The sequence below is a fragment of the Myxine glutinosa genome, chromosome 14, assembly GCF_964187855.1.
Source record: "Myxine glutinosa chromosome 14, kmMyxGlut1.1, whole genome shotgun sequence".
In the NCBI taxonomy this organism is placed as follows: Eukaryota; Metazoa; Chordata; class Myxini; order Myxiniformes; family Myxinidae; genus Myxine; species Myxine glutinosa.
This window is the reverse complement of record NC_136274.1, coordinates 55953460-55980117: the sequence shown is the minus strand read 5'-3', so window position 1 is coordinate 55980117 and position 26658 is coordinate 55953460. Positions and strand designations below refer to the sequence as shown.

At 48.3% G+C, this 26658-nt stretch overlaps 1 protein-coding gene across 3 annotated transcripts in view; it reads left to right on the top strand.

The window, feature by feature from the left end:
• Positions 1-26658, top strand: part of LOC137439805 (adhesion G-protein coupled receptor G6) — a 93502-nt gene that overhangs the window by 3968 nt on the left and 62876 nt on the right. For all 3 annotated transcript variants that reach the window (XM_068135915.2, XM_068135913.2, XM_068135914.2), the window contains 2 exons: positions 1136-1486; positions 3265-3882. In XM_068135915.2, the coding sequence (XP_067992016.2) occupies positions 1136-1486; positions 3265-3882 (969 nt within the window). The remainder of the gene's footprint in view (positions 1-1135; positions 1487-3264; positions 3883-26658) is intronic.

Genomic DNA, 26658 nt, shown 5'->3' with positions numbered 1-26658 from the left:
AGTGGGTCGCACACACACGGGAGTGGGTCGCACACACACGGGAGTGGGTCGCACACACACGGGAGTGGGTCGCACACACACGGGAGTGGGTCGCACACACACGGGAGTGGGTCGCACACACACGGGAGTGGGTCGCACACACACGGGAGTGGGTCGCACACACACGGGAGTGGGTCGCACACACACTGGAGTGGGTCGCACACACACGGGAGTGGGTCGCACACACACGGGAGTGGGTCGCACACACACGGGAGTGGGGTCGCACACACACGGGAGTGGGGTCGCACACACACGGGAGTGGGGTCGCACACACACGGGAGTGGGGTCGCACACACACGGGAGTGGGGTCGCACACACACGGGAGTGGGGTCGCACACACACGGGAGTGGGGTCGCACACACACGGGAGTGGGGTCGCACACACACGGGAGTGGGGTCGCACACACACGGGAGTGGGGTCGCACACACACGGGAGTGGGGTCGCACACACACGGGAGTGGGGTCACACACACACGGGAGTGGGGTCACACACACACGGGAATGGGGTCACACACACACACACACACACAGGAGTGGGGTCACACACACACACACGGGAGTGGGTCACACACACGGGATTGCATCAAACACACACACACACACACATGAGTGGGTCACACACACACATGGGGGTGGGTCACACACATCTCGTTTTTTCATTTCTGTTCCTCACACTGCTGTCTCTTATTCACACAGACAGACACACACACACACACACACACACACACACACACACACACACACACACACACACACATGGGAGTGGGTCACACACATCTCGTTTTTTCATTTCTGTTCCTCACACTGCTGTCTCTTATTCACACAGACACACACACACACACACACACACACACACACACACACACACACACACACTAAAAATTCAAACCTGATGATTAATTAACGTTCTTGATTTACTCTTCAAATCGCATAATCTCGTTCAAGGTCTGGGCTCATGAAATCCAAATGTATCGTGATTTCTGTTTGTTTCTTCTTTTCAACGCCTTCATCTTGTTGTTGTTTTACTAAACAAAACAAAGATGCGATCGTAGTTATGAAAATGTCCATGCACGCTAACTGACATGTTTCCCACGCAGATAACAAATGCGGACAGAATGTCACACAGGAAGGGACAATTGAGTCTCCGGGCTACCCTAATTATGCCTACGCCGCCGACCTGTGGTGCCAGTGGACGGTGCGAGCTCCGAGAGGTCTCGCTGCGGTGCTCACCATCATGGACTTGAGACTCGAGGAGAACCAGGGAAAAGAATGCCACTATGATTGGCTTTCTGTGAGTACGGACTCGGACCGACTGAGTTCCACAAAAATTTGCCAGACGTTTGATGAAGGAAGAACGTTTGTTGCCTCACATGGTTTCCTGCTGGTGACCTTTCGGAGCGATGGCTACTATACGAACCGAGGATTCCGAGCGTCCCTAAAATGGCAAGGTGAGGTTTTCTTTCAAGAAGGCTGAGGATGCGTGTTTCTGTGGTGTCAGGTGGTGTCGGGTGGTGACAAAGCACAACGTTGTATTTGAATCATTTGGTTACCGGAGGCTCAATGGTTCAACTTTCCTGTTCAGTATTTCTTTTTGTTTTCCCATTTCCCAATAGTCATGGTCCAGGACAAAAAAATTCCCTTTTTAAGGCCATTTTCCCTGCTCGAGTGGGGGTCGGCCTTGCGGGCCCCATGGCAGTCATCATGGTTCCCTTTTTGCGGCAATGTTTTTTGTTTTTTTAATGGCCGGATGCTCTTCCTGACGCCAACCCTTTAGTCACCTCTTACAACACGCAGGGATGCGCTGTACTTCTTCAAAACCGGGGCACACACCCAGCAAGCTGGTACTCAATTTGCCGACCTCGGAAGGATGGCAGGCTGAGTTAACCCCCCCTGGCGTTAAATCAACGATCGACCGGGATTCCAACTCAGGATCCTAAGATCCCAAGCCGGCACCCTAACCGCTAAGGCAACACCAGGCTGTATGGTCCAGGACAAATAGGTTGTTTTTTATTTTCTAAACACCCAGACAGGGAGGCAATGCTTTCTTCTGGGCTGTGCGGTCTGGGTTTGATTCCGTGCAGCACAATGTGTGAATAGGGATGTTGTGGATTTCGGTTCAGCTGAAGGCAAGAATGTGGATTAATTATAGAATTATGGAAACCAAGCTAGTTTTGGGTGAATAACCTTCTGGCTTTGGATAAAGACGATTTGTGATGGGTATTAAAATGCTACCCTGTTAAAAGGCAGCTCCGTCCTAACTTTAAAAAAAAAAAAAAAAAAAAATAGGATCTGACTACATATCCTCATACTGTTAGCAAGGTGTTTTTTTTTGTTTTTTTATTATTATTATTTATTAAATTAAATTGATATATATGGGAAAATTACTAATTATTATTATTTATTAATTATTACAATGATATTATTATATTTATTTATTTATTATAACTGTGAAAAAAAGGAAAGATAGGATACAACTACATATCCTCATACTGTTAGCAAAGTGTTATTATTTATTATTTTTGTTTATTATTATTTATTTATTATTATTTATTTATTATTATTGTTTATTATTATTATTTATTTATTGTTTATTTGTTATTATTTATTATTTATTTATTTATTATTCTACCTGCACTTCGGGCATCATCATTGTAGAGTATGCTGTCATTTCGGGACATTTGGCTATCCCGTCTGCTTGCCTGGACCACAAACGTCTTTGCTACTTTTTGAAAATAGTAGGCCACTGAGTGCCATTGGATTGAAGGCCAAGTTCTGAATCCCCACACAGGTTAAGGCTTGCGTTGGTAGGAGCCATTGGTGGAGTGACGGCCTGTCTTTTATTAATTCTCAGCTACACATATGTAGCAGCTACAGAAGGGTCAACGTGTCACCACAGCAGTGAAACATGTCCGACATTTGATCTCGGAACTGGTCTTGCATTGCGTGCACTTGTCGTAGATCAGAAGTATCTTGCAGAACTTTTTTGAGCAGGTTTCCGAATTAGAAAATGGAGTAAATCTTTGAATGTATTTTGGTGGTTGTAAAGCAGGATTAATTAATTAAAGAGCGACAACGTTGTGGACCTGCCGCCGTGGATGAAAGCTGTGATTGAGCGTGATGTGAAGGAAGTACTGTCAAAAAATAAATCACCCCAGTGCCTTCTCTTTTGGTATCAAATCAAAGTGTTTTCCAGATATGTTTTAAATTGTTACATTTGCTTCCACAGAACCAGAGTCCATCTTGGGGAAAAGTGCCGTATTCCAACCGGCAGCACGAACAAAATTTGGTAGAGCCACTCTACCTGTGGGCGAAGTACCATTGGAGAACATCACATTCTGCATCGACATCAAGTTGACCGCACCCAGAGGCAATTTGTGGACAGCCTTTTCTTACATCGAGCCCGAAGCCTCGAAGTTGTCACTTGCCCTCAGCGGCGGTGCAGATGGCCAATTGATCCTTAACATCGCAAACAGTAAGGTCACATCCGAGTGGAACTCGACCGCGCACACCTGGCACCAGGTGTGCGCCATTTGGCAGGGTGCCGAAGGTTTGGCAAGACTCTTCGTCGATGGGAAGATGACAGCCTCGTGGGTGAACGTGTCTCGGAACGCCAACATTAAAGGAGGCGGCAGTGTGTTCCTGGGTCAGCATGTTGAAGTCAAAAAGGAAAGGATCCAGTTTCGACAACCCTGGTTCTTCCAAGGAGAGCTCGTGCACCTGCGCATCTGGCCTGATCTGGTATGCGGTTTGAGCAGCGACACGTCAGGAAACCTTTTGCCCTGGTCTGCAGACACTTGGGAATTCCACAATATTCAGCTGAACCCAGAGTCAAATTTCCCATTTGGTGAGGCTTGGAATTTTTACTTTTCCTTTTGTGGCTGTTGATTTATCAATTACTAAAACTTCAGAAATATCTAAGGAATGTTGATAAAATTTGGCTTAAACAATTGCTTTCTGTTTCATTCTGTTTAACATTTTGAGGGCATCAAGATTGTATAACATGATTCTCTGAATTAATCACAACTCTTAAGTTTTAAGATTTCTTCTCAGGTATCACACAGGCTTTTCTGATCTATCGTCTGAGTTTGACTCCGAACCTGACTAGAAACACTCACCCTGCTGCTGAGTAGACAGAGCATGATATCAGGGAGTAAACCATCCTCTAGAGTCTAGACTATCTAGACTATACACCAGCAGTGTCCTCCGCTAACCTTCGCTGGTAGATGTTCGATATCCAATGTTGTCTTCTGTAGAAGTAAAGTGTTGTGTGCTGGTACCTGGCCAAATTATAAAACTCCTGACGCTGATTACCATGAACAAAGACGATGGCCAACCACCCAGTGTACCCTCTGCCTCTGAGACTGGCTTGGCATCACCGACACCGTTTCGGTGATGCCATTGGATTGGATTGAATCGTTTATAGTCTATTCAGTTCTAGAAACTGTGTGTGCATTTTTGGGTATAATATTTGGAATTATCAGGAAATACTGTCATAACCTCAATAAACACAAAACCTCTTGATACCAATATTTTTCAAGTCCCCAATGGTGGCCATTTTGGATTTCAAAATGGCTGCCACTTCTCATATACTTAACCAGTATTTATATAAATATATATATATATATATTTATGTCACTCCTGTCATATATATTATGATATATATATATATATATTTGACAGTATATATATATATATATATACTGTCAAATATATATATATATATATATATATATATATATATATATATATATATATATATATATGGCGCCCTCCAGAGGATCACAGTCCAATTATTTGTCACAAGTACATATTCTCATTGACTCCTAACAGCACAAGTTTTACAAAGGATTAAAAATATATAATTGTGTTGTGTTGCAGCCATTTGGGATTTCAAAATGGCCACGATTTTTAACATATATAAATACCTATAAAAAAATAAAAAATAAAAAAATATATATATATTGTTACAGACACGACTTTGATGTTAAGGTGGGCCGAGCGGAATGGCCGTCGTGTCCGCACAAATTACCCGATTGTACTCGAACGTTGACGAAGCCGCGCCATGCTGGCTCAATAAGGAAAAAGAAGACACACGGCTGAATTATAATGACAGACACCAGGGATACGGTTCTCAAGACCTCCAGAGGAGATTATATTCGTGCGGAAGGTCAGATTACAGGGACGAGAGGTACAACATAGAAAGACAAGCACTTAGACACAATCTTATATTATTCCCCAACAGACGACAGGCAAACGGGACAAGGCTGACTCACACGGGGGTTGATGGCAGGAAAGCGGTTGTCGATGGCTCCAGGTCCTCCTGGGCTCAGGGCAGGATCGACCCGGTCCGGTCCAGAGATGCGGAAGGTTGCACAGCGCTCGAAGTGGCGTCTTTTCGTCTCAAGCTGGGGGCGCATCTGACGTCACATCCGGCGCGTGGCCGCGTATATCCGGCGGGGAGTGACACGCCCTCGGCTCGTTAGCTCCGCCTCGTGGAATCGGCACGTTGATTCTCATTGGGTGCGTGCGGGGGGTTTACCAGGCTCCGCCCTTGACGAGGAGCTGACAAGGAGCCCCTTCGTGGTAACCCCGTGGAGCGCATGGTCTGGAGCGCATCGTCTGGAGCGCATTGTCGATGGCGGCGAACCGAGCCGGTGGGAGGACGCACACTTCCCCCCGCGCAGCGCCGTGCCCCTCTGTTGTTGTAGACGGGGAAGAAGATGGGAGGAGGTATGGGAAAGGTCCTAAACTCACTACTGGTGCCATATAATCACATTCTGGTGCAACGAAGAGTCATAATTAATGGAAACGAGGCCTTAACTGACATAGACTAAGAATAACTAGCAAGATGTCCGAAAGTTGTCTACGTGTGGTGCGGTGGACCTGGGCACGACATTTAATGGGGGAATAAGGGGAAGGTCGGCTCTACTGATTGTTATTTACATGCAATGGGACTAGGGAATGGGGGATTGGGGAAAGTTGGGGAGTATTGGAGAAAATAGGGGAATATTTACAAGCGGATATGGAGGCCAAATTCCATATTCGCAACATTGCACCCTTCTCTACCCTCGGGGCGTCCCGACCCGATAAATTTTTACCTACTTTAGTGTGGCACGCAATGTAGTTCCCTCTACTATTAACTCTACCCTGAGTGCGACAGTTTTACAGATATTCACAAATGAGTAAATATGTCCCCCTGCGACGTTGCACCCTTCTCCTCACAGAAACACACCCACAGGATAACCGAATCCGGAAAGAATTCTCAAACTAAACATACAGCCGGTAGGGAGCATTATTTACAAGATTACGCTGATATCTACACTACGATCCAGGACCTGTTTTTGGAGGAACACATGCAGATGTTATGCATAGAGAGAGCGCGCTTGCCAGCATCGATACACCAACCCACGAGTGCTCTGTGGCCGACGGCCTTTAATAACGTGCAGAGCACCCCTTCCCGAGCATCAAAAGCACCACCCCACCACCAATCGGTGCAGTCACCATTGTTCATTGGAATAAAAATAAATTCGACAACCCCTAACCCTGCAGGTGTCTCTTGCTCTTCTTGTGGTGCACTTGGTGTTAACTAAAAGTGGTTCACCTGTATGGCATAGGTGCCACGTTGACCCATAGGTCCATCCCCGGGTGGTGCTTGGCCGCAAACGAACTGCGGTCCATTGTGGGTGGCCACAAACATTGCGGTCCATATGGTGTATCGATCCCGGCAGCAAACAGCGAAAGTGCAGGCCCACAACTGCGCAGCCAGCACCTCTCTCTCCTCTCTCTCTACCCCAAAGCCAGATCCTCGGAGGTGGGAGACAAAAGAAGCAGACAAGTGAGTAAGGTGGTAAGGGCGCAAAAGTGCACGCAATGTAAGGTGATGCACACTGGGGGCACATGGGAACCAGGTGAGACAGGTACGTTCCTATCGTACGCCCCCCCCCCCCCCACCAGGTAACCTACATGGCCCCTCCCTTACCCCTTACTGTATCCACAAAACACAACACTACCCATAAACATCTACTTTACAAATCAACAAACATCCCTACTGTCTTCCCCGTTCCTCCCATAAACCAAATTCGTCTTCTCTCCCTCCTAACCAATCAAATTTGCCATTTTCAACTCTCATCAAAATTTGCCATCTCCAACTGCACATCAAAATTTGCCATTACCAATTCATCATCAGTCCCTCCTAGGGAGGGAGAGATGGAATCACCCCAATGTCTCATCCACGTCGTGATGCGTCTCACAATCCACACAGCAATTTCATTTTCTGCAACAAAACAAAGAAAACACAGGTGTGGAGTCATCATCATCACCACAGGTAAGTGGCTGCGTATGGTGCGACAGGTTCATCAATCCTAACTATTTCCTAAGTGACTTTAACAACTTTACACTACCCGGGGTCTTTCTCCGGCCAAACCATTGGCCCTCTTACACTATGGGTTCTAAAAACCAATTCCCATTGGCCAAACTGTGGTGCTCTTCAATTTGGGGTCTCACTCCCCCGATTCATCTCCCGGTGCCCTCGTACAATTTCTGGGCTGCGACGTGTACCTCTCCCAGTGGGTCTACCCACCTGCACACCTCCACCACTGCAGTTGCCTCCGAGCTTACCTGCTCCTTACCCTAACCTAACTACCAGGGGAAGGCCCTCTGGCACTCTCCCCACTCGGTGCCCTCTCTGGCACTGGGCTACCCGGGTCCATCCTCCGGATCCTCGGGCCCCATCCACAACTCTACCGGCTCCCAGAGCCCACCTGCGGCCTCACCTGGCCGACATCCTCACAGTGGTGGAGTGCCCAACCAACTACACACACTAACAGGCTACACGCCCCGCCATTTCCACAACACTAATGCACCCATTCACAACACCATTCTGCAACCGCACCACAAATGCCAATATCCAACCACAATTTACCTATACCCTCTACCTAACACTTACACTACCCGCCCCGGGTACTCGTGAAAGGGGTCCACTCTTCCCCCATCCACACCTTCGCACCATGCACACCACTCCGTACCACTTACTCCAACTCTCTCCACACACCTGTACTTGCACACCTGTGCTCTCACACTTGGTGCCACCTGCACCCTTCTCTCCCCAAGCGCATTCGCGCTGATCCACACACTCACTACTCATACACTGCTCCACACACCTGTCCAATTGCACACCTGTGCAATCACACCTGTTCCATCCTCACACACACGGCATCATCTCAGCTAACTACTCCCTTCTGAAACTTGCGCTTCCCAGTCGTCCCTTTAAACTATTGCGCTCCCACGTCATTATCATCCACACTAATCTACCTGCGTCCCCACTACAGGTATCAGTCACTAACTAACCTTAACGTTACCTAAGGTCATCTTCTCTAGATCCCTACACACAATATCCTAACCCACCCGGGCTAGTTTTCACTGCCATACACCCCATAAGCTATTGCTCCTTTGCCCCCCCCCATGTGAGGGATGGTGGATTTGCCATCCCACCACATCGGGGGTCTCTCACTACCAATTTTGCACATCAAATTTCAACAAATCAAAAATTTGGCCAATCACTGCCCATCAGCTACCAATCACTACTGCCAATCCTTTGCCAATCATCAAATTTTGTTTTTCTCTAATTTTGGGTCCAAAACACTAACCTCATCACCCAGTCGACTCACTAATACCTCTCGGTGCGCCAATCCCTGTCCAAAGCCCGGCTTCGTAAAGCCAAGCAATGGATGCTGGTTGTTTTGTGCCAGCGGCTGGATGCGTCCGGCACTCGGTGCAGGGAAGGAGGTTTACCCGGGCCGAGATCCCACGCACCATCTCGGCACGGAGCCATCCCATGGCTCGATCTCGGCCTGCCGGAATGCCTCACCAAAAAGTGGTCGCCATGACGACCCTTCCTATCCTGCCGCCCGCTCCGCCTGGTGGAGCACGGACGCGGCCGTTCAAAGCGAGGCCCAGCACGCACCGAGGGCCCGATTCGGCTATAAGTCGTTCTAAACTCTACCCCGTCTAACGTCGATGCTTCACCTGCATGCTTACATCCCGCAGCCCGTTCCTTGCTCACACATCCAGCCGTGCCCATGCTCCTCGTACCTTTCCTTACACACCCAGGTACACCCATTCCACTCACAGCCTTGGTCACACACCTGACCACCGAACACTTTGGCACACATTCGTTGCTCGCACACCTCACCAATACACCGCTTCGCACCCCCTCCTCGGTCACCTCCTCTGTGACAATCACAGGTGTGCCCTCATTCGCACACCCAACCACGTGCCTCACCACCAACTCCAGCGTGCATTCCCACTCACGCTCTACCATTCCAGGTGTGCATCCTTCCATCCCAGGTGTACATCCTCGCTCACCTGTCACAACTAACTCACGCTCCATGTCACTCTCACTACTTTCACCTCCATTCCTGACAGCGCACTCACCCTTACTCTTGACAGCGCACTCTTTCCTCATGCACCTGTCCGTCACACACCTTTCTCGCGCACACCCTTGCGCACACTCTCCCGTCACACCCTCTGTAACACTCACCACAGGTGTGCATTCTTCCTTGCCTTTGACAGCGCACTCTTTCCCCATGCACCTGTCCGTCACACACCTTTCTCGCGCACACCCTTGCGCACACTCTCCCGCTACACACTCTGTAACACTTACCACACCGCGCTTCCATGTGCTCCCTCGCACACGCGCTGCGACCGACTCGCTCTCGCCAGCACACTCACTCCTTGGCACGCACTTTTTCCTCACACACCCCAGAGTCGGACTTTCTTGCACACCTCCATTTTCGCACACCAGACCTGTCGCACACTTCACCAACGGCCTCTCACGAACACCCGGGTCTATCTCGACCCCCAAGCCTCTTAAATCCCCTGGCGCATCATACGCACGACCATATTGGTCACCACTTACACCAGGTCCTCTTCCTCTTCGCTTCTCCTCCATCACCTGCGAATCCCTCATCCGGTTAATGAGCACATCATCACGATCCAAACACAGACTTTGGACCAATTCTTTTATCTCCTCTTTTATTTCTTTCTTATCCCCTCTCCGTCGCTTCTTAATTTCGCTCATCCCTTCTTCCACTTCTTCTAGTTTCTGCTTCACCTCTTTCATTCCCCGGTACGTCTCCTCAAGCTCATCCTCTAAGGCTACCTTGACCGTTTCCAGGTGCGTCCTCACCTGCCGGTCCTTCGTCTCCATTACCTCTACCACCTCGTCCAACCTCGTTGTCAGTCCCTCACGTACCATCTGACATTCCCTCTTCGTCGCTACCAAGTCATCTTTTAATTCTTTCTGTGTCGCTTTTAAACCTCCTAATACCGCAGTGTTCCTTTGAACCTGCTCCACTAACTCCGTCTGTCCCACCGTCAGCTGCTCCACCTCCTGCGTCAGGTCCTCTATGCCCCCTTGTAACTTTACAGTCCCCTTTCTCACCTCCTTCTCCATGTGCTCCTCACAGTGCCTCACCTCCTCGCACACTCCTCCGACCTCCTCACTCACTCCTCTTCTGATCTCCTCTCCCATCACTTGCATCTCCTGCCCAGATGCCACCCTCATCTGCTCCATTTCCTCCCTGTGAGCATCCAGTTTGGTTTCTACCCCCATTCTGACCCCCTCTATCTGCTGCCCCATTTGGTTAACTTCCCTTTCCGCTTGGTCCCTCATGTCCCTCAATTTGCCTTCCATGGTGTTTTCTAACCCCTCTAACCCATTTTTCACTCCCTCTATCTGATTCTCCTGGGCAGCCATTCTATTTTCTACCCCCTCTAACCCCTTTTGCATCCCTTCCATTTGATTCTCTTGAGCGGCCATTCTGTTTTCTACCCCCATTAACCCCTCCTGTATTTCCCCTAATCTATTGTCTAATTTCCCAAATTTCTCGTCTAATCCCTTAAAATTGTTGTCTAATCCCCTAAAATTATTGTCTAATCCCTCACCAGTACCCCTCGCTTCGTCCCTCATTACCCCCATTTCGTTATTCATTACCCCCATTTTTGCTTCTAGCCTCTCCATAAGGGCCCCCATTTGCAACATAAAAAGGTTCGGATCCACCAGGGGCGCTGCCACGGTCGCGGGCGCGGTGACCAGCGAGGCGCCATTTTGCGCTCCCGCAATGTCGGGCACAACGACGCTATTTTGTGCGTCTGCTACCCTCGCTGCTTCGCTCTCCTCGCGTCCCTCAATTTGGTCCTGGACCGACCCTGCTTCACTCTCCCCTACCGGACCCCAGCCGTCTTGATCCGCCATAGCGCGACTTTCAAAATTCGAGTTTCGTAACACCAATCCAAATTTTGCTGTTATAATTTCGTCGAGCGCAGTAACCGCGGGACCGCGCTCCGGATCGATTTGGTCGAGCGCCGTACGCGCTCCGGCTCGATTTTCCCTCCCAAAATTTGGGCCTAACTAATTTAGTCCCGGGTCCGAATCTCACTCCTCGACACCAATTGTTACAGACACGACTTTGATGTTAAGGTGGGCCGAGCGGAATGGCCGTCGTGTCCGCACAAATTATCCGATTGTACTCGAACGTTGACGAAGCCGCGCCACGCTGGCTCAATAAGGAAAAAGAAGACACACGGCTGAATTATAATGACAGACACCAGGGATACGGTTCTCAAGACCTCCGGAGGAGATTATATTCGTGCGGAAGGTCAGATTACAGGGACGAGAGGTACAACATAGAAAGACAAGCACTTAGACACAATCTTATATTATTCCCCAACAGACGACAGGCAAACGGGACAAGGCTGACTCACACGGGGGTTGATGGCAGGAAAGCGGTTGTCGATGGCTCCAGGTCCTCCTGGGCTCAGGGCAGGATCGACCCGGTCCGGTCCAGAGATGCGGAAGGTTGCACAGCGCTCGAAGTGGCGTCTTTTCGTCTCAAGCTGGGGGCGCATCTGACATCACATCCGGCGCGTGGCCGCGTATATCCGGCGGGGAGTGACACGCCCTCGGCTCGTTAGCTCCGCCTCGTGGAATCGGCACGTTGCTTCTCATTGGGTGCGTGCGGGGGGTTTACCAGGCTCCGCCCTTGACGAGGAGCTGACAAGGAGCCCCTTCGTGGTAACCCCGTGGAGCGCATGGTCTGGAGCGCATCGTCTGGAGCGCATTGTCGATGGCGGCGAACCGAGCCGGTGGGAGGACGCACACTTCCCCCCGCGCAGCGCCGTGCCCCTCTGTTGTTGTAGACGGGGAAGAAGATGGGAGGAGGTATGGGAAAGGTCCTAAACTCACTACTGGTGCCATATAATCACATTCTGGTGCAACGAAAAGTCATAATTAATGGAAACGAGGCCTTAACTGACATAGACTAAGAATAACTAGCAAGATGTCCGAAAGTTGTCTACGTGTGGTGCGGTGGACCTGGGCACGACATTTAATGGGGGAATAAGGGGAAGGTCGGCTCTACTGATTGTTATTTACATGCAATGGGACTAGGGAATGGGGGATTGGGGAAAGTTGGGGAGTATTGGAGAAAATAGGGGAATATTTACAAGCGGATATGGAGGCCAAATTCCATATTCGCAACAATATATATATATATATATATATATATATATATATATATATATATATATATATATATATATATATATATATATACATACATATAATAAAAGGAGCCGTGTCTGTTTGTTTATCATGTAATAACTTGAGAACGGATTAACGGATTTCAATAAATCCAACTACGGTAGTGGGTAACTCCCGGGAGTGTTTGTGATCCAAAATATATATTATTTTTTTTTGTCTTATGGGTACATGGACATGCATGTCAAAACTGCAACTGCCAACACGTGATGCTGGTTATCCCTGCATGGAGAGCAGGATCTCCCAGGAATCCTTTTTTTTTCTTCCCCCATAGATTAATCCATCACAGCAAAGATTGGTATTTCTGTCAGTGAAGCGATGGGTCTTATATTCTTGTTTATATATTTATATATATTGTTACGGGTTCCTCACCGATCCCCTGGTCTCGGTAAACCTCCGAACCCCGAGAGGAGCCCCGGCAGGAAAATATGTTATTCTCTGTGTTAGAAATCAATAGTGAAACCACACCAAAGATTATAAATGAACAGATATTGTATTAACAATCACACGCAAGAATAACGGTACAACAAATGGCAATTAATAGTGCACTCTATATTATATACCTTATCGCTTAGGATGGTACCATCACTAAAGTCATATAACTCACTGCGCTCCCAGCGAGTGACAAGGACACTCCTCAATGTCTCTGTAACCTGTTCCAAGGCGAAGGTGATTCGCTCCAGCGGTCGCTAGAACGATATCCAGTCGAAGCCCGAATCTCGCTCTCCAGTCGAGACCCGAATCGCATACAGTTGACAATTGCGATCGCCCCGCCGAAACTGTACAAAGGCGCCCTCCAGAGGAGCACCTTCACCGCTCACTCAGCAAACCGCAACGTAATTGGAGACGAAGCGGTCGCACACACACATCCCCGACAGACGGTAGAATGTTGGGGTAAAGCTGGCGAAGCAAAACCTTTGTAGGTGTCAGAAGCACGAGGTTCAAAATGGCCGATGGCTCTTACTCCAGTCGATGCGACGAGGCGAGGATTCGTCGAAATCTCAGCGCCCAAACTTGGCTACGCAGATTCCTCCATTCCAGCGGTAATTCCTATCGCCGGATGTCCTTTCAAGGAACTCAAAATTCCCTCGTGACTGTCGGTAGACCACGCTCGCCATGGAGCCTCGACGTCACATGTCTTCTCCGACTTTGCTCGCCACGCCTCTTCCTCTTCTCTCCTCGTCTTCCGGTTCAGTTTCCGGTATCATTTAAAGTTAGCCTTTTTAACTTTGGATAACTGTTCGTGAATAATAAACCTTTTGAGAATAATAATAGTACATAATATCAGAAATATGTCACGTGGGTGAAAACCACAACAACGGAAGTTACGAATCCGTAACACTTCCCCCCCCTCAAGAAAGAAAGTTTGAACACAGCGAAAACTTTCTTTGCAGATAAACTCTTTAAACAAACAAAAGTAAACTCACAACCCAAATCCTCAATTCCCGTGAGCAACAATAATCGATATTTCCCCCAAAATAAAGCAACAAACTTTCACACAACCCACAGAGCTTTCCAAAGTTAATTCACTCTGGACAAAGCGTCAACAACGACATTGTCCCTGCCCTTTACATGTTCAATTTCCCGTTGAAGCCCTGCAAAGCCAAACTCCATCTCAGCACCCTTTGATTTTTACTTTTAGTTTCTTTTGAATGAAGGTTAAGGGGTGGTGATCAAAAGTCCAAAGTCAAGCAAATCTACAGCACTTTTTCGGGGAGGCCGAGCTGAGAGCCAGGTTCCATGGTGGTTGGGGTGGTGAGGCCTGGAAGTATTCACTACATGGACGCCTTTAGGAACGTGGAGTTCACGGTTAATCCATGTAGGAAAGTTCACTACATGGATGCCTTTAGGAACGTGGAGTTCACGGTTAATCCATGTAGGAATCTTGGCTCGGCTGCTCCGCAGCATTCAGTGCTTCAACTCTTCCGAACTTTCATAATAATCACGGTTGGACCGCTTGTCACTGTAGTCACATGAATAGCGGTCTCCTTCTCGGCCACTACTCTGATAATCCTTCCTTCGGGAGCTGCCATACCTCTGGGAGCCTCCACAATAATATCGATTGCAGCCACCACCAAAACTACTACTGCGTTGTCCTCTGTAGCCCCCTCGACACCTATGAAATGCCTTCCCTACTGTTATGGTCCGACCCTCCAACTCCTTGCTATTCAGATCCTTTTCTGCATCTCTGGCGTCTGAGTTTTCAAACGTGACAAAGCCAAACCCTCTTGACTTTTGTGTCTCCCTGTCTTTTATCAACAGTACTTCCAAAAGCGGTCCATATTTGCTGAAGGCAGACTCCAGAACATCTTCCTTTGTTTTGAAGTTCAGTCACCCTGCAAAGAGCTTGCCAATAATGCCTCCATCCCTGACTTGCGTGTGCTGACACTTAGTTTCAGGGTACTTCCTCTTCTCTTCAGGGCGCTTCCTACTAGGCTTTTCAACAAACATCGGGTTACCAGAAACTTGACCACCGGCCAAATCATTCCCGATAACAAAAGACACTCCCTCTACAGGAAGAGTGGCTTGTAAACCTATGGTGACCGGTCCTGACACCAAATCAGACTCCAAATGGATGACATGAAGTGGAGCACTAACACAGCCACCAATCCCCTGTAAACGAACACTATCACCAGTTGCCGTCTCCTTGGACAATGGCAAGATGCCTTCAAGCATTAAAGATTGATGTGCTCCTGTGTCCCTCAATACCCTAACAGGTCTCGGGTTAGTCGAGTCTCCATCCAGTGACACAAACCCCTCTGAAATAAATGGTTGGTAACCCTTTTGAGGGCGATTTCTCACATTTGCCATTGCATTCGGAGTTGTACTAGTCGAACTCCGCTCCTGATTTCCCTTTTCCAGAGCATAACAGTGGGACATCAAGTGTCCAGGTTTATGGCAAAAAGCGCAACAAATAGGCCCGGAGGAGAACCTCGTGGTCTGCCTCGAGCCCCCCGGAGGATAAGTCCGTCTTGGAACTGTAGACCTCTGATCCCTAAGAGTTGCGGTATCCGATCTGTCCTGATAGTCATCTCTAGACAGCCCCCCTGAATCTTCGTTCTCCACACCGGATGTATCATAACTCTCCGTGCGAACTCTAGGCGGGAAGTTAAGTTTATGGAACCTCATCCTGTGTGTTAAGGCATAGTCATCTGCCATGGTTGCTGCCTCATACAACTTTGGTACTTTCCTTTCCTCCAGATGTACTTTAATGTCCTCATGGACACACTGTTGAAATTCCTCCACCAGGATCAATTGTCGCAATAGTTCGAAGTCTTTCCCGACCCCTTTTGAATCGCACCACCGATCAAACATGGTTTCTTTCATTCTGGCAAACTCCACATGGGTCTCACTCTCACTCTTCCTGGCGTTCCGGAATTTTTGCCGGTAAGCTTCAGGGACCAATTCATAGGCTTTGAGAATGGTTTTCTTCACTATCTCATAATCTGCACATTGCTCAATCGGTAAAGCTGAATAATTATCTTGAGCTTTACCCACCAGAAGAACACTTTGCACAAACATGGTCCAGGACTCCTCCGGCCATTTTAGCATTTGAGACACTTTCTCAAAGTGTGAAAAAAACTTGGCTACCTCCTTTTCTTTGAAGAGTGGAACCAGCCTAACATGTCTGCCAACATCCCAGGTGTTCTGACTCGGTGTCGAACCAGTCAGCATGGATGGTACCTCTCCCCGTCCTTTCATTAAATCCAGCTCCTTGAGTTTAATTTCCTGCTGAAGCACCGAGTCCCGTTCCCTTAACTCCCTTTCGGCTTTTCTCTCCTCTGCTTTTTTCTCTTCTAACCTTTCCTCGAGCTCTCTTGCAGCTCTTTTCCTCTGTTTTTTTTTCTCTTCTAACCTTTCCTGGAGTTCTCTTTCCTGTGCTTTTAACCTTTCCTGGCTCTGTAATTGCATCTCCATTTTTTGGAGCTCCACATTTTCTTGTACTTCTGGTAATCAATCCAAGGCTCCCTCTTTCCATGTTCCTCGTTCCACCATAGATTCTATCACCACTGTCTGCATCTCTGTTTTCTTCATTTTAGCTCGGACCTCCAAGCTAAAATGTTTGGCCAATATCAAGAGTTCCGATTTTAGTAACGCTCAGAACTGTGCCTCACTAGGGGTCGCTGCAAACTTCTCTGCGTCAAACTCCATGGTGACTATCCGTTAGCACCTGTTAACCTTCACACACGAAATTTCCAAAAAAAACCAAAAAAAAGTTTTTTTTCTTTTGAAAAATTTGGGAATGTTGGGAAATATTCCAAAATTGGAAAATTTGGGAATGCTAGGGAATTCTTTAGGAATTTAATCCACCATCCGAGCTTTAGGGAATTTAATCAGCAAAGCCGAGCCCCCAATTTTTCCACAGTACAAACCCCCAATTTCAATCTGGATTAAAACCCAAATGGATGTTTTTAGGGAATTATATCCCGGACGAAGACCCAATTTCGAGCCCACGAGTCAATTGGACGAGCCCCCAATTTCTGTTACGGGTTCCTCACCGATCCCCTGGTCTCGGTAAACCTCCGAACCCCGAGAGGAGCCCCGGCAGAAAAATATGTTATTCTCTGTGTTTGAAATCAATAGTGAAACAACACCAAAGATTATAAATGGACAGATATTGTATTAACAATCACACGCAAGAATAACGGTACAACAAATGGCAATTAATAGTGCACTCCATATTATATACCTTATCGCTTAGGATGGTACCATCACGAAAGTCATATAACTCACTGCGCTCCCAGCGAGTGACAAGGACACTCCTCAATGTCTCTGTAACCTGTTCCAAGGCGAAGGTTATTCGCTCCAGCGGTCGCTAGAACGATATCCAGTCGAAGCCCGAATCTGGCTCTCCAGTCGAGACCTGAATCGCGTACAGTTGACAATGGCGATCGCCCTGCCGAAACTGTACAAAGGCGCCCTCCAGAGGAGCACCTTCACCGCTCACTCAGCAAACCACAACGTAATTGGAGATGAAGCGGTCGCACACACTGTTACGGATCCCGGATAGAGGAGTTACTATTCATGTCATTGCTTATTAATGTTTATTCTATTAAAGGTTGTTGTGGTTAAAGGGTTAGAGAGGCTCCGGATAACAGGAGACCGGAAACGGGATAGTGAACCGGAAGAAGAAAAAGACACGAGGTCCGGGAGAAGCGGCGATCTTCCTCTTCCTCGCCCAGCTCCGACGCGAGCGGTGTCGATATTGAGCAGCGTGGGGGATGCTGCGTTTGAAAGCCCGTCTGGCGAAAGGAGTTACTTGCGCGGGGTAATTACCGATTACACGTCAAGTTGCCGTGGGTTCGTGCACGGAACCAAGCGTCCGGCACAGTTCGCCTCCACGTCTACAAGGACGCATACGGGTCGCACCTTGGGCCTCCCGCGCTGTGCAAGCCGCGCTTTGCTTTGCCCGCTTTGCTTTGCAAGGAGGTGTGCGCTGCAGCAGCTGTTCCCGGTACGCGACGTGCACGTTTGAAACACGTCAGCCAGGGGTTCCTTCAACCGCCCGTGTGCGGAGAAGTCGACCTTCACCTTGGTCTGGAGGGGCCCAGAGACATTGTGAGGGACAGTGACCATTGAGGGGTCGTGAGTGGGGAAAGGGGGGAAATTTATGAGATGGCCATCTTAGTAAGATTGTTGATGGATTGTTGATTGCTGATGATGGATGGAGAATATATTATTTAGTCCGGATCCTTGGTGTGGGGTTTCTTATTGACTTGAATTATTGTGTCTTTCATATTGATTGCGCTACGAAAGCGTATAAATCAGATATCTTTCGGACGGGGTCCTCCCACGGTCCGGGGGTCACCAAGACCAGGTAGTTACCGGGAGGACCACGTAACAACACACATCCCCGACAGACGGTAGGATGTTGGGGTAAAGCTGGCGAAGCAAAACCTTTGTAGGTGTCCGAAGCGCGAGGTTCAAAATGGCCGACGGCTCTTACTCGAGTCAATGCAACCAGGCGAGGATTCGTCGAAATCTCAGCGCCCAAACCTGGTTATGCAGATTCCTCCATTCCAGCGATAATTCCTTTCGCCGGATGTCCTTTCACGGAACTCAAAATTCCCTCGCGACTGTCGGTAGACCACGCTCGCCACGGAGCCTCGACGTCACGCGTCTTCTCCGACTTTGCTCGCCACGCCTCTTCCTCTTCTCTCCCTCGTCTTCCGGTTCAGTTTCCGGTATCATTTAAAGTTAGCCTTTTTAACTTTGGATAACTGTTCATGAATAATAAACCTTTTGAGAATAATTATAGTACATAATATCAGAAATATGTCAAGTGGGTGAAAACCACAACAACGGAAGTTACGAATCCGTAACAATATATATATATTGTTGCGGATCCGGGGGTCGGCGCTCCCCTTACCAAGGGGGGGTTAGTACCCTTGTCTTTTAAGCTGGCCGTTCCCCCAGTCCTGGAAGTTATAACACTTTGCGGGTGAGATTGGCCAGGGTGATTGGTCAAGATGGAGTCCCAAATACCTGCGTGCCAATCCCTCCGTGAAGCAGGGAAATGACTCCCGCTCGAACCACGGACAGGTGGAAATTGCCGAGCGGTTTAGCAATCCAGGATTCGAGCCGTCAGCAAAAAGACTAACCTGATTCTGAGCGGTTCTAATCGTGCCACGTATATTCAATTGAGAAATCACTAAAACGATCGGATGGAGAGGAAACCAAAGTGAAGGAAGAACACAGGAATTTATTATACAATTTACAACTACCAAGAAGAAAAAGAACACACAGTACAGCCTTATACAGTCTTAATTAACACGCCCAGGACAACACAAGCAGACTTACATGAAAGGGGAATAGCAGGAAGAAAGGTCCAAGCAGATGGGCCAGCGTTGGCTCCGGCCCCGGTTCACGCTCCACCCCGGTCCACACTCCACCTTGGTTCAGGCTCCGGTTCCGCAGCGAAACCCTGCAGGCTGCGCGGTTGGTATTGCCGGCACGAGCGGACCTTACATGTGGGGGGGTTCATATATCAGGGAGGAATTGCGTCCGTGAATCGGAGGAATCGTGACGCGTGCCTCGTGATTCTCCACCCGCTTCTCTCGTCGTGGATCTCGTCTCTCCAATGGTGCCACTCTCCCCGGCAGACTCTCAGACTCCGACACTCCCCGGCCGACTCCAACTCGTGTCTCTCTAAGTAGTCCCACGCGAGTGCTTATATTACGCGCTCGCGTATCAAGCCGCGTGCTTTTAGGACACACCCACCGGTGAGCTCGCCTCGGCACTGGTTGGTCGCGAGGGCTCACCGACTCCGCCCTTAACAGGGCTACGCCTTGCTCCGATAACTCCTCCCCCTTTTTCTCCGCTCCGACCGCATGGTTAATGGCGTTTTGAGCGAGCGCTGTGGCTGGCAGAGGCGCGCAACACAATTTGGAGGGAGGTCAAGCCGCAAAATGAACGGGATGAAAAGGGGCCTATGTTATTTGATTAATGCAACGCAGAGTCAAACTATTGGAAACAGAGCCTTACCTGAAACACATACTAATGAAATAACTGAAAGGTTCCTATGGTGTCCTACGTGTTGCAATATGGACTAACTAGGGTGCGACCTTTGACCTTTGGAAAATGGGGATATTTACAGGGAATTATTTACAATGGATTATTATTTACCAGTGACGGTTCTGAAAACCGTAACAATATATATATATATATATATATATATATATATATATATATATATATATATATATATGTATATATATGTATATATATATATGTATATATATATATATATATATGTATGTATATATATATATATATATGTATATATATATATGTATATATATATATATATATATGTATATATATATATATATATATATATATATATATATATATATATATATATATATATATATATATATATATGTATATATATATATATATATATATATATGTATATATATATATATATATATATATATATATGTATATATATATATGTATATATATATATATGTATATATATATATATGTATATATATATATATATATGTATATATATATATATATATGTATATATATATATGTATATATATATATATATATATATATATATATATATATATATATACATATATATATATAATTATATATATATTTATATATATATATATTTATATTTATATATATATTTATATATTTATATATATATTTATATATAAATATTTATTTTTATATATATATATATATATATATATATTCTTGCGGATCTCAGAGTACGGCGCTCCCCTTACCAAGGGGGGGTTAATCCCCTCATCTATTAAGCTGGCCGTCTCCGGTCCTAGAAATTATGACGCCACTCCCGGTCGGTAGTAGCCAGGGTCATTAGTCAATGAAGACCCAAACACCTGCGTACTAAGACCGGCCGTGAGCGAGGAGATAATTTCCACCCGAGCCGCAGTGTTAATGGATACGCCGAGCGAAGCGAGCTGCGACTCGAGCCGTTAACAAAAGACTAACCCGATTCCGAGCGTTGGCCAAATCGTGCCACGTATATCAATGGAGAAATCACTAAAGCGACCAGATGAGAGGAACCAAAGTAAAGGAAGATCAAATATAATTTATTAATTATGTACAAGAAACCCGAAGAGGAAATGAAAGAAAGGATTATACAAGAAGAAGAAGAAGCAGTGACACAGGGCAGCCTTAAACAGTCTTATATCATCACATGCCCAGGACAATACAAACACACTTACACGAATGGGGAATAGCAGGTAGAAGGAGAAGGGTCAAGCAGATGGTTCCAGGCTCCGGGTCCACCGTGAAGAATGGCAGGCAGCTTCGCGTGTTGTTGGCGCGCGACCGGACCTTATAATTATGCGGGGGACTGGGATGCCGCGTACGTAATCTTCAGGCCAACTCTCTCTCTCTCTCTCCCCCAACGTTCGGCTCAGAGGGTACCCTCGCGCAGGTCGCTCGAACAACGTGACAATCAATCAAGCGCTCCCGCGCAGTTCGTTCACAATCAGCATCCCCCGGCGCAGTCCGTCATCAATGGCCTCCCCTCGCGCATCTCCGTGAGAGGGCTTGGCGCTTGCGCTTTTATAACCCGCTTAGAAATCAAGCTGCGCTTCATCGGGCCACGCCTATTAACGAGCTCACCCCAGCCCTGGTTGGTCAGCGAGGGCTCACTGGCTCCACCCTCGACGGCTCGTGGGCGAGGCCACACCTGTTCCCGTGGCTCTGCCCCTTCTTTCCTCGAGCCGACCGCATGTTCAATGGCGGCTTGAGCCAGGCAGCGAACGCTACTGGCAAACCAAGGAACACAATTTGGAGGAAGGCTATGCCGCAATATGAATTGACAAGGGGACCTACTCTTATTTAATTAATACAACGCAGATTCAACTATTGGGAACAGATCCTTACCTGAATCGCATACTAATGAAATAACTAAAGAAGAAGCCTATGGTGTGCTACGTGTTGCTCGTGGCCTAAATAGGGTGCGAGCTTTGACATTTACACCAAAAATGGGAGTATTTACAGGGGATTATTTATAAGGGAATATTACAAATATTTACAAAGTGGAGGGTTCTAAAAACCACACCATTGCACCCTCATTACCTCCAGGGCCGTCCCGGCCCGACAGAACTTTAACTTAGTGTGACACTCACGTGTGGTAACCCTCTACTATTAACTTCACCCTGAGTGCGACATTTTAAAAATAACTAAGTATGTCCCGCCTGCTGCGTTGCATTCTATCTAACAGATTCATGCCCACAGGATAACCGAATTACGGAATTAATTCTCAAAACTACACATGGACGGTGGGGAGCATTATTTACAAAGACACTATTTGGTATTTACAAAACTACACCCAGGACCTGTCTTTTGGGAAACAAAAGAAGATGGTTTGAAAAGAGGAAAGGCATGCACTGCACTGCACCGATACCACCAGCACCAATAAGCACCAAAAGCACCAAAGCACCAAAATGCACAAAAAGCACCAAAAGCACAGTCATACACTTCAAGAATAATGATGCCTTGCGACGTCTTCTCTGCTGGGCCGATGTTTCTGGACGACTTCTTTGCTTGCGGCCTATTTAGTAATAAAAAGAAGGCACAAAACGTGTCCATTTCCTTAATTATGGCCAGCAGGGGCCAACTAAGGTGGTCCACCTGCATGGCTTAGGTGCCACATTTATTGTGGTCCGCAAGCAAGATCTCCTGGCCACAATGGCCCGTCCCCCAGCAAAGGTGCCAGCTCCCAAAATGTGGGGTCCATGAATGTGGTGCTCGGCCACAGACCTGTGGTCCATATGGTGGTGCTCGGCCACAACAATGTGTGGTCCATAAGTGTGGTACCGGTCCAGGCAGGCAGGAGCGAGGGCACAGGCACACAACTGCGGGCACCTGCGCACTCCCACCGGGCCCAAAAGAAACAAATCCATGAGTGGGGGAAGGAGGACAAGCAAGCAGTGGGGCAAGATCGCAAGGGTACACATCAACACAAGGTAATGCAGAGGTGAGGTGCGCAGGAGAGCGAGCCGAGAAAGCTCGTCCCTACCGTACGTCCCCCCCCCCCCCCCCCCCGTCACCTAATCTACCCTTGCCCTTAGCCCGTATTTACACAATTTACAAATCCGTCGCTAATGTCCTTTCTTCCCCATATCTCCCCGAATCCAAATTCGTTAACAATCCCTCTAACCAAATTTGCCATCAATCAATTTATCACCAATCCCTCCTAAGGATGGAACACTAGCACAATGTCACCCCCACGTCATGATGCGTCTTACATACCAGGACATTTGCACAAACCAGTGGTGTGGAGTCCTGTCACCCTGGTGAGTGGATGCGGATGGTGCGAAGAGACTTTCAATCCTAACTACCTTCTAAATGACTTTAACACACTTTACACTACCCGGGGTCTTTCCCTGCCAAACCATTGGCCATTTTACTCTATGTGGTTCTAAGAACCGAACTCCCATTGACCAAACTGTGGTGCTCACCAATTTGGGGTCTCACTCCCCCGATTCTACTCCCAGTGCCCTCGCACAATTTCCGGGCTGGGTCATGTGGCACTCCCAGCAGGTCCGCTCACCTGCACACCTCCGCCACTGTAGTTGTCTCCCAAGCTTACCTGCTCCTTACCCTAACCTACCTGGGGAGGGCCCTCTGGCGCTCTCACCCCCTACCGCCCTCTCTGGCGTCGGGTTACCCGGGTCCGTCCTCCAGATCCTCGGGCCCCATTGAATGCTACTGGCTCCCAGAGCCTACCTGTGGCCTCACCTGGCCGACAGACTAACAGCAGCAGAGTGCCCATTTAATCTCTCTCACTAACAGGCCACACGCCCAGCCATTCCACTTTACTCATGCACCAATCACATGCTTCTTTACTACTACACGCACCACAGATGTCAATCTCCACCACAATTTACCTACTCCCTCTACCTACTCTTAAACTACCCTCCCCGTGTATTCGTGAGGGGGTCCATCCTGTCCCCACTCACCCCTTTCGCACCAACCACTCCACTCCACGTATTCCACACTACTCACTCCACACCATCCATTCCATACTCCATTCATTCCATACCATCTATTCCACACAACCATTCTCCATACATCTGTACTTGCACACCTTGTGCCCACACACCTGGTGGCACTTGCACCCTCCTTCCCTCCAGGACCATTCACTCGATACAATACACTCAACTCAATGCACAATCACACCTTTCACAATACTCTGCTCAATCACTTTCTACACACACACTGCATCATCTGATCTACCTGGTTTTCCCTCTAACTTAGTGCTTCCCGTCTTCCCTTATACTATTGCACATCCCACGTCATTATCATCCAAACGAATCTACCTACGTCCCCTACTACATGTATCATGTCGCTACTTAAATCTAAAGTTACCTATGGTCATTCCTCTAGATCCCTATACATTATCCAAACCCTCCCTGGCTTGGTTTTCACCGCCATAACCCCATAAACTATAGCTCATGTGCCCCCCTAGAATGTGAGGGATGGTAGAGATACCACCCCCCGACACTGGGTATCAATTTCCAACCATCACTATTCCCAATTTCGAATCACTAGTTATTTCAAGCCAATTCCCTATCAATTCCAAACAATTACACTATCATCATCACAGTCCACTATATCTGAGCCTCCTCGGTACATCCATGCATTTTCAAAGCTCGGCTTTGCAAAGCCGCGCAATGCATATGGGTGGTTTGGCCTACTGCAGGTTGGGTCCGTCCGGCATTCGGTTCAGGGGAGGAGATTTTCTCGGGCCAAGGCTCCAAGCATCATCCCGGCGCAAGCACTTGCGCTCCCATGAGCGATGGCCTAGCCTTGCTTGGGTGGAACGCCGCCACCACAGGGGGGCGCCGTTCCGACGCCTCCTCCTTCCTCTCGAACCGGGCCGCCCGCTTTGCCTGGCAAAGTGCGGACTCGACCGTGCAGGGTGGGGCCCGGCCCGAATCGGGCACGGCGCTCCGAGCAGGAGCGACGTGACACCGATCCCACCGGCTCCCGCAGCACATAACGAACACCACGCACCGAGAGCTCGCGTCGGCTATACATCGGGCTAGACGCTAACCCGGTTAACGTCGATGCCTTACTCGCATGCTCACATCCACACGCGACTCCTTTTACACTCAACAAACCCGGCACTCCAACGCCGCTCGTACATCCCACGCATTCTACCACTGTACTCGCTCGTGCATTCTCTTTCGCTCCATACTCAGGTCTACTCATAACGCTCACCACACACTCTCGTGCACATTCTTGCGCACCCATTCTCCTCGCACACTCTGTTATCACGCACACCTCTGTTCCAAACCTCTCCTCCGTTACGTCCTCCATAACACTCATGGGTGTGCACTCTTGCACATACCCACTCAGCGCACACTCCCCGGTTACATCCTCTGTAATACTCACCACGGGTGTGCACTCTTCTGCACACCCAATCATCACTGCACACTCTTGCGCCAACTCTTGCGCACACTCTCCGGTTACATCCTCTGTAACACTCCCCATCACGCGCTCCACAACCAACTCAGGTGTGCCTTCTCGCACACGCTCCACAACCAACTCACCCTCTGTATCGCAATCACTCCCACTATCACACTCTGCCGTGCATTCTCCCTCGCACTCGGTAACACTTCCATACTCTGTAACACACTCCCTCTCTGTGTCGCATTCATCACACCGACACTCCGACGTGCGTTCGCCCTCGCACTCGGTATCACCCTCGCGCTTCGGTGCCGTTCCCACACGCGTGCCATTGCCATTCACACAGCGCACCACAGACCATTTACGAGCGCCCGGGTTACGCCTGCATCCCAAGCACGCGAAAATCCTTTTTGCACCAAACACAGCCCGACTCACTGGGGCGCTTCCTCTTCTTTGTTCCTCCACCACCTGCAAACTTTCATTGGGGCTAATAAGCACAGCATCACGATGCGAATCCAGACTTTGTGAATTTTCCATTTCTCCATCCGCGAGTGCTTTTCTACATCTATGGTCTCTCCAATTCCAATTTCCACTACTGCTGCGATTGATTCGGTTTTAATTTCTTTTTCCAGCCCAACGACCGCCGGCTCTATTAAAATTTTCTCTTCCAATTCGGCGGTCGCCGGCTTCCCCATACCCCGGGTCGCGATTTCTACCCCGGTCCACGTGACTTCGCTTTGCTCACCTTCGCTCACCCTGCGCTTCTCAAGCCGCGTTACCTCGTCGTGTACAAATGTGCTTTTCCCGCTTGACCTGCGGTCGATGTCCTTCCCAATTTTTTCTATTCGGTCACCCATTCTGCTTCCCAATCCTTCAATTTGGTTTCCTAACCCCCCAAATTTGCTGTCTAACTTCCCAGTTTGGCTTTCCAATTGCTCCCTCATTCTGTTTTCCATGTCACGGTTGAATTTGCCTATTTCCTCTTTCAGCATCGCGGTGAATTGCGTCACGAATAACTGCATTTCTTCAGCACTCAGTTGCACAACGGGGTTGGCCCCCGCCGCCACGTGTGAGGCGCTGCCATCTTGTGCACCTGCAACCCCC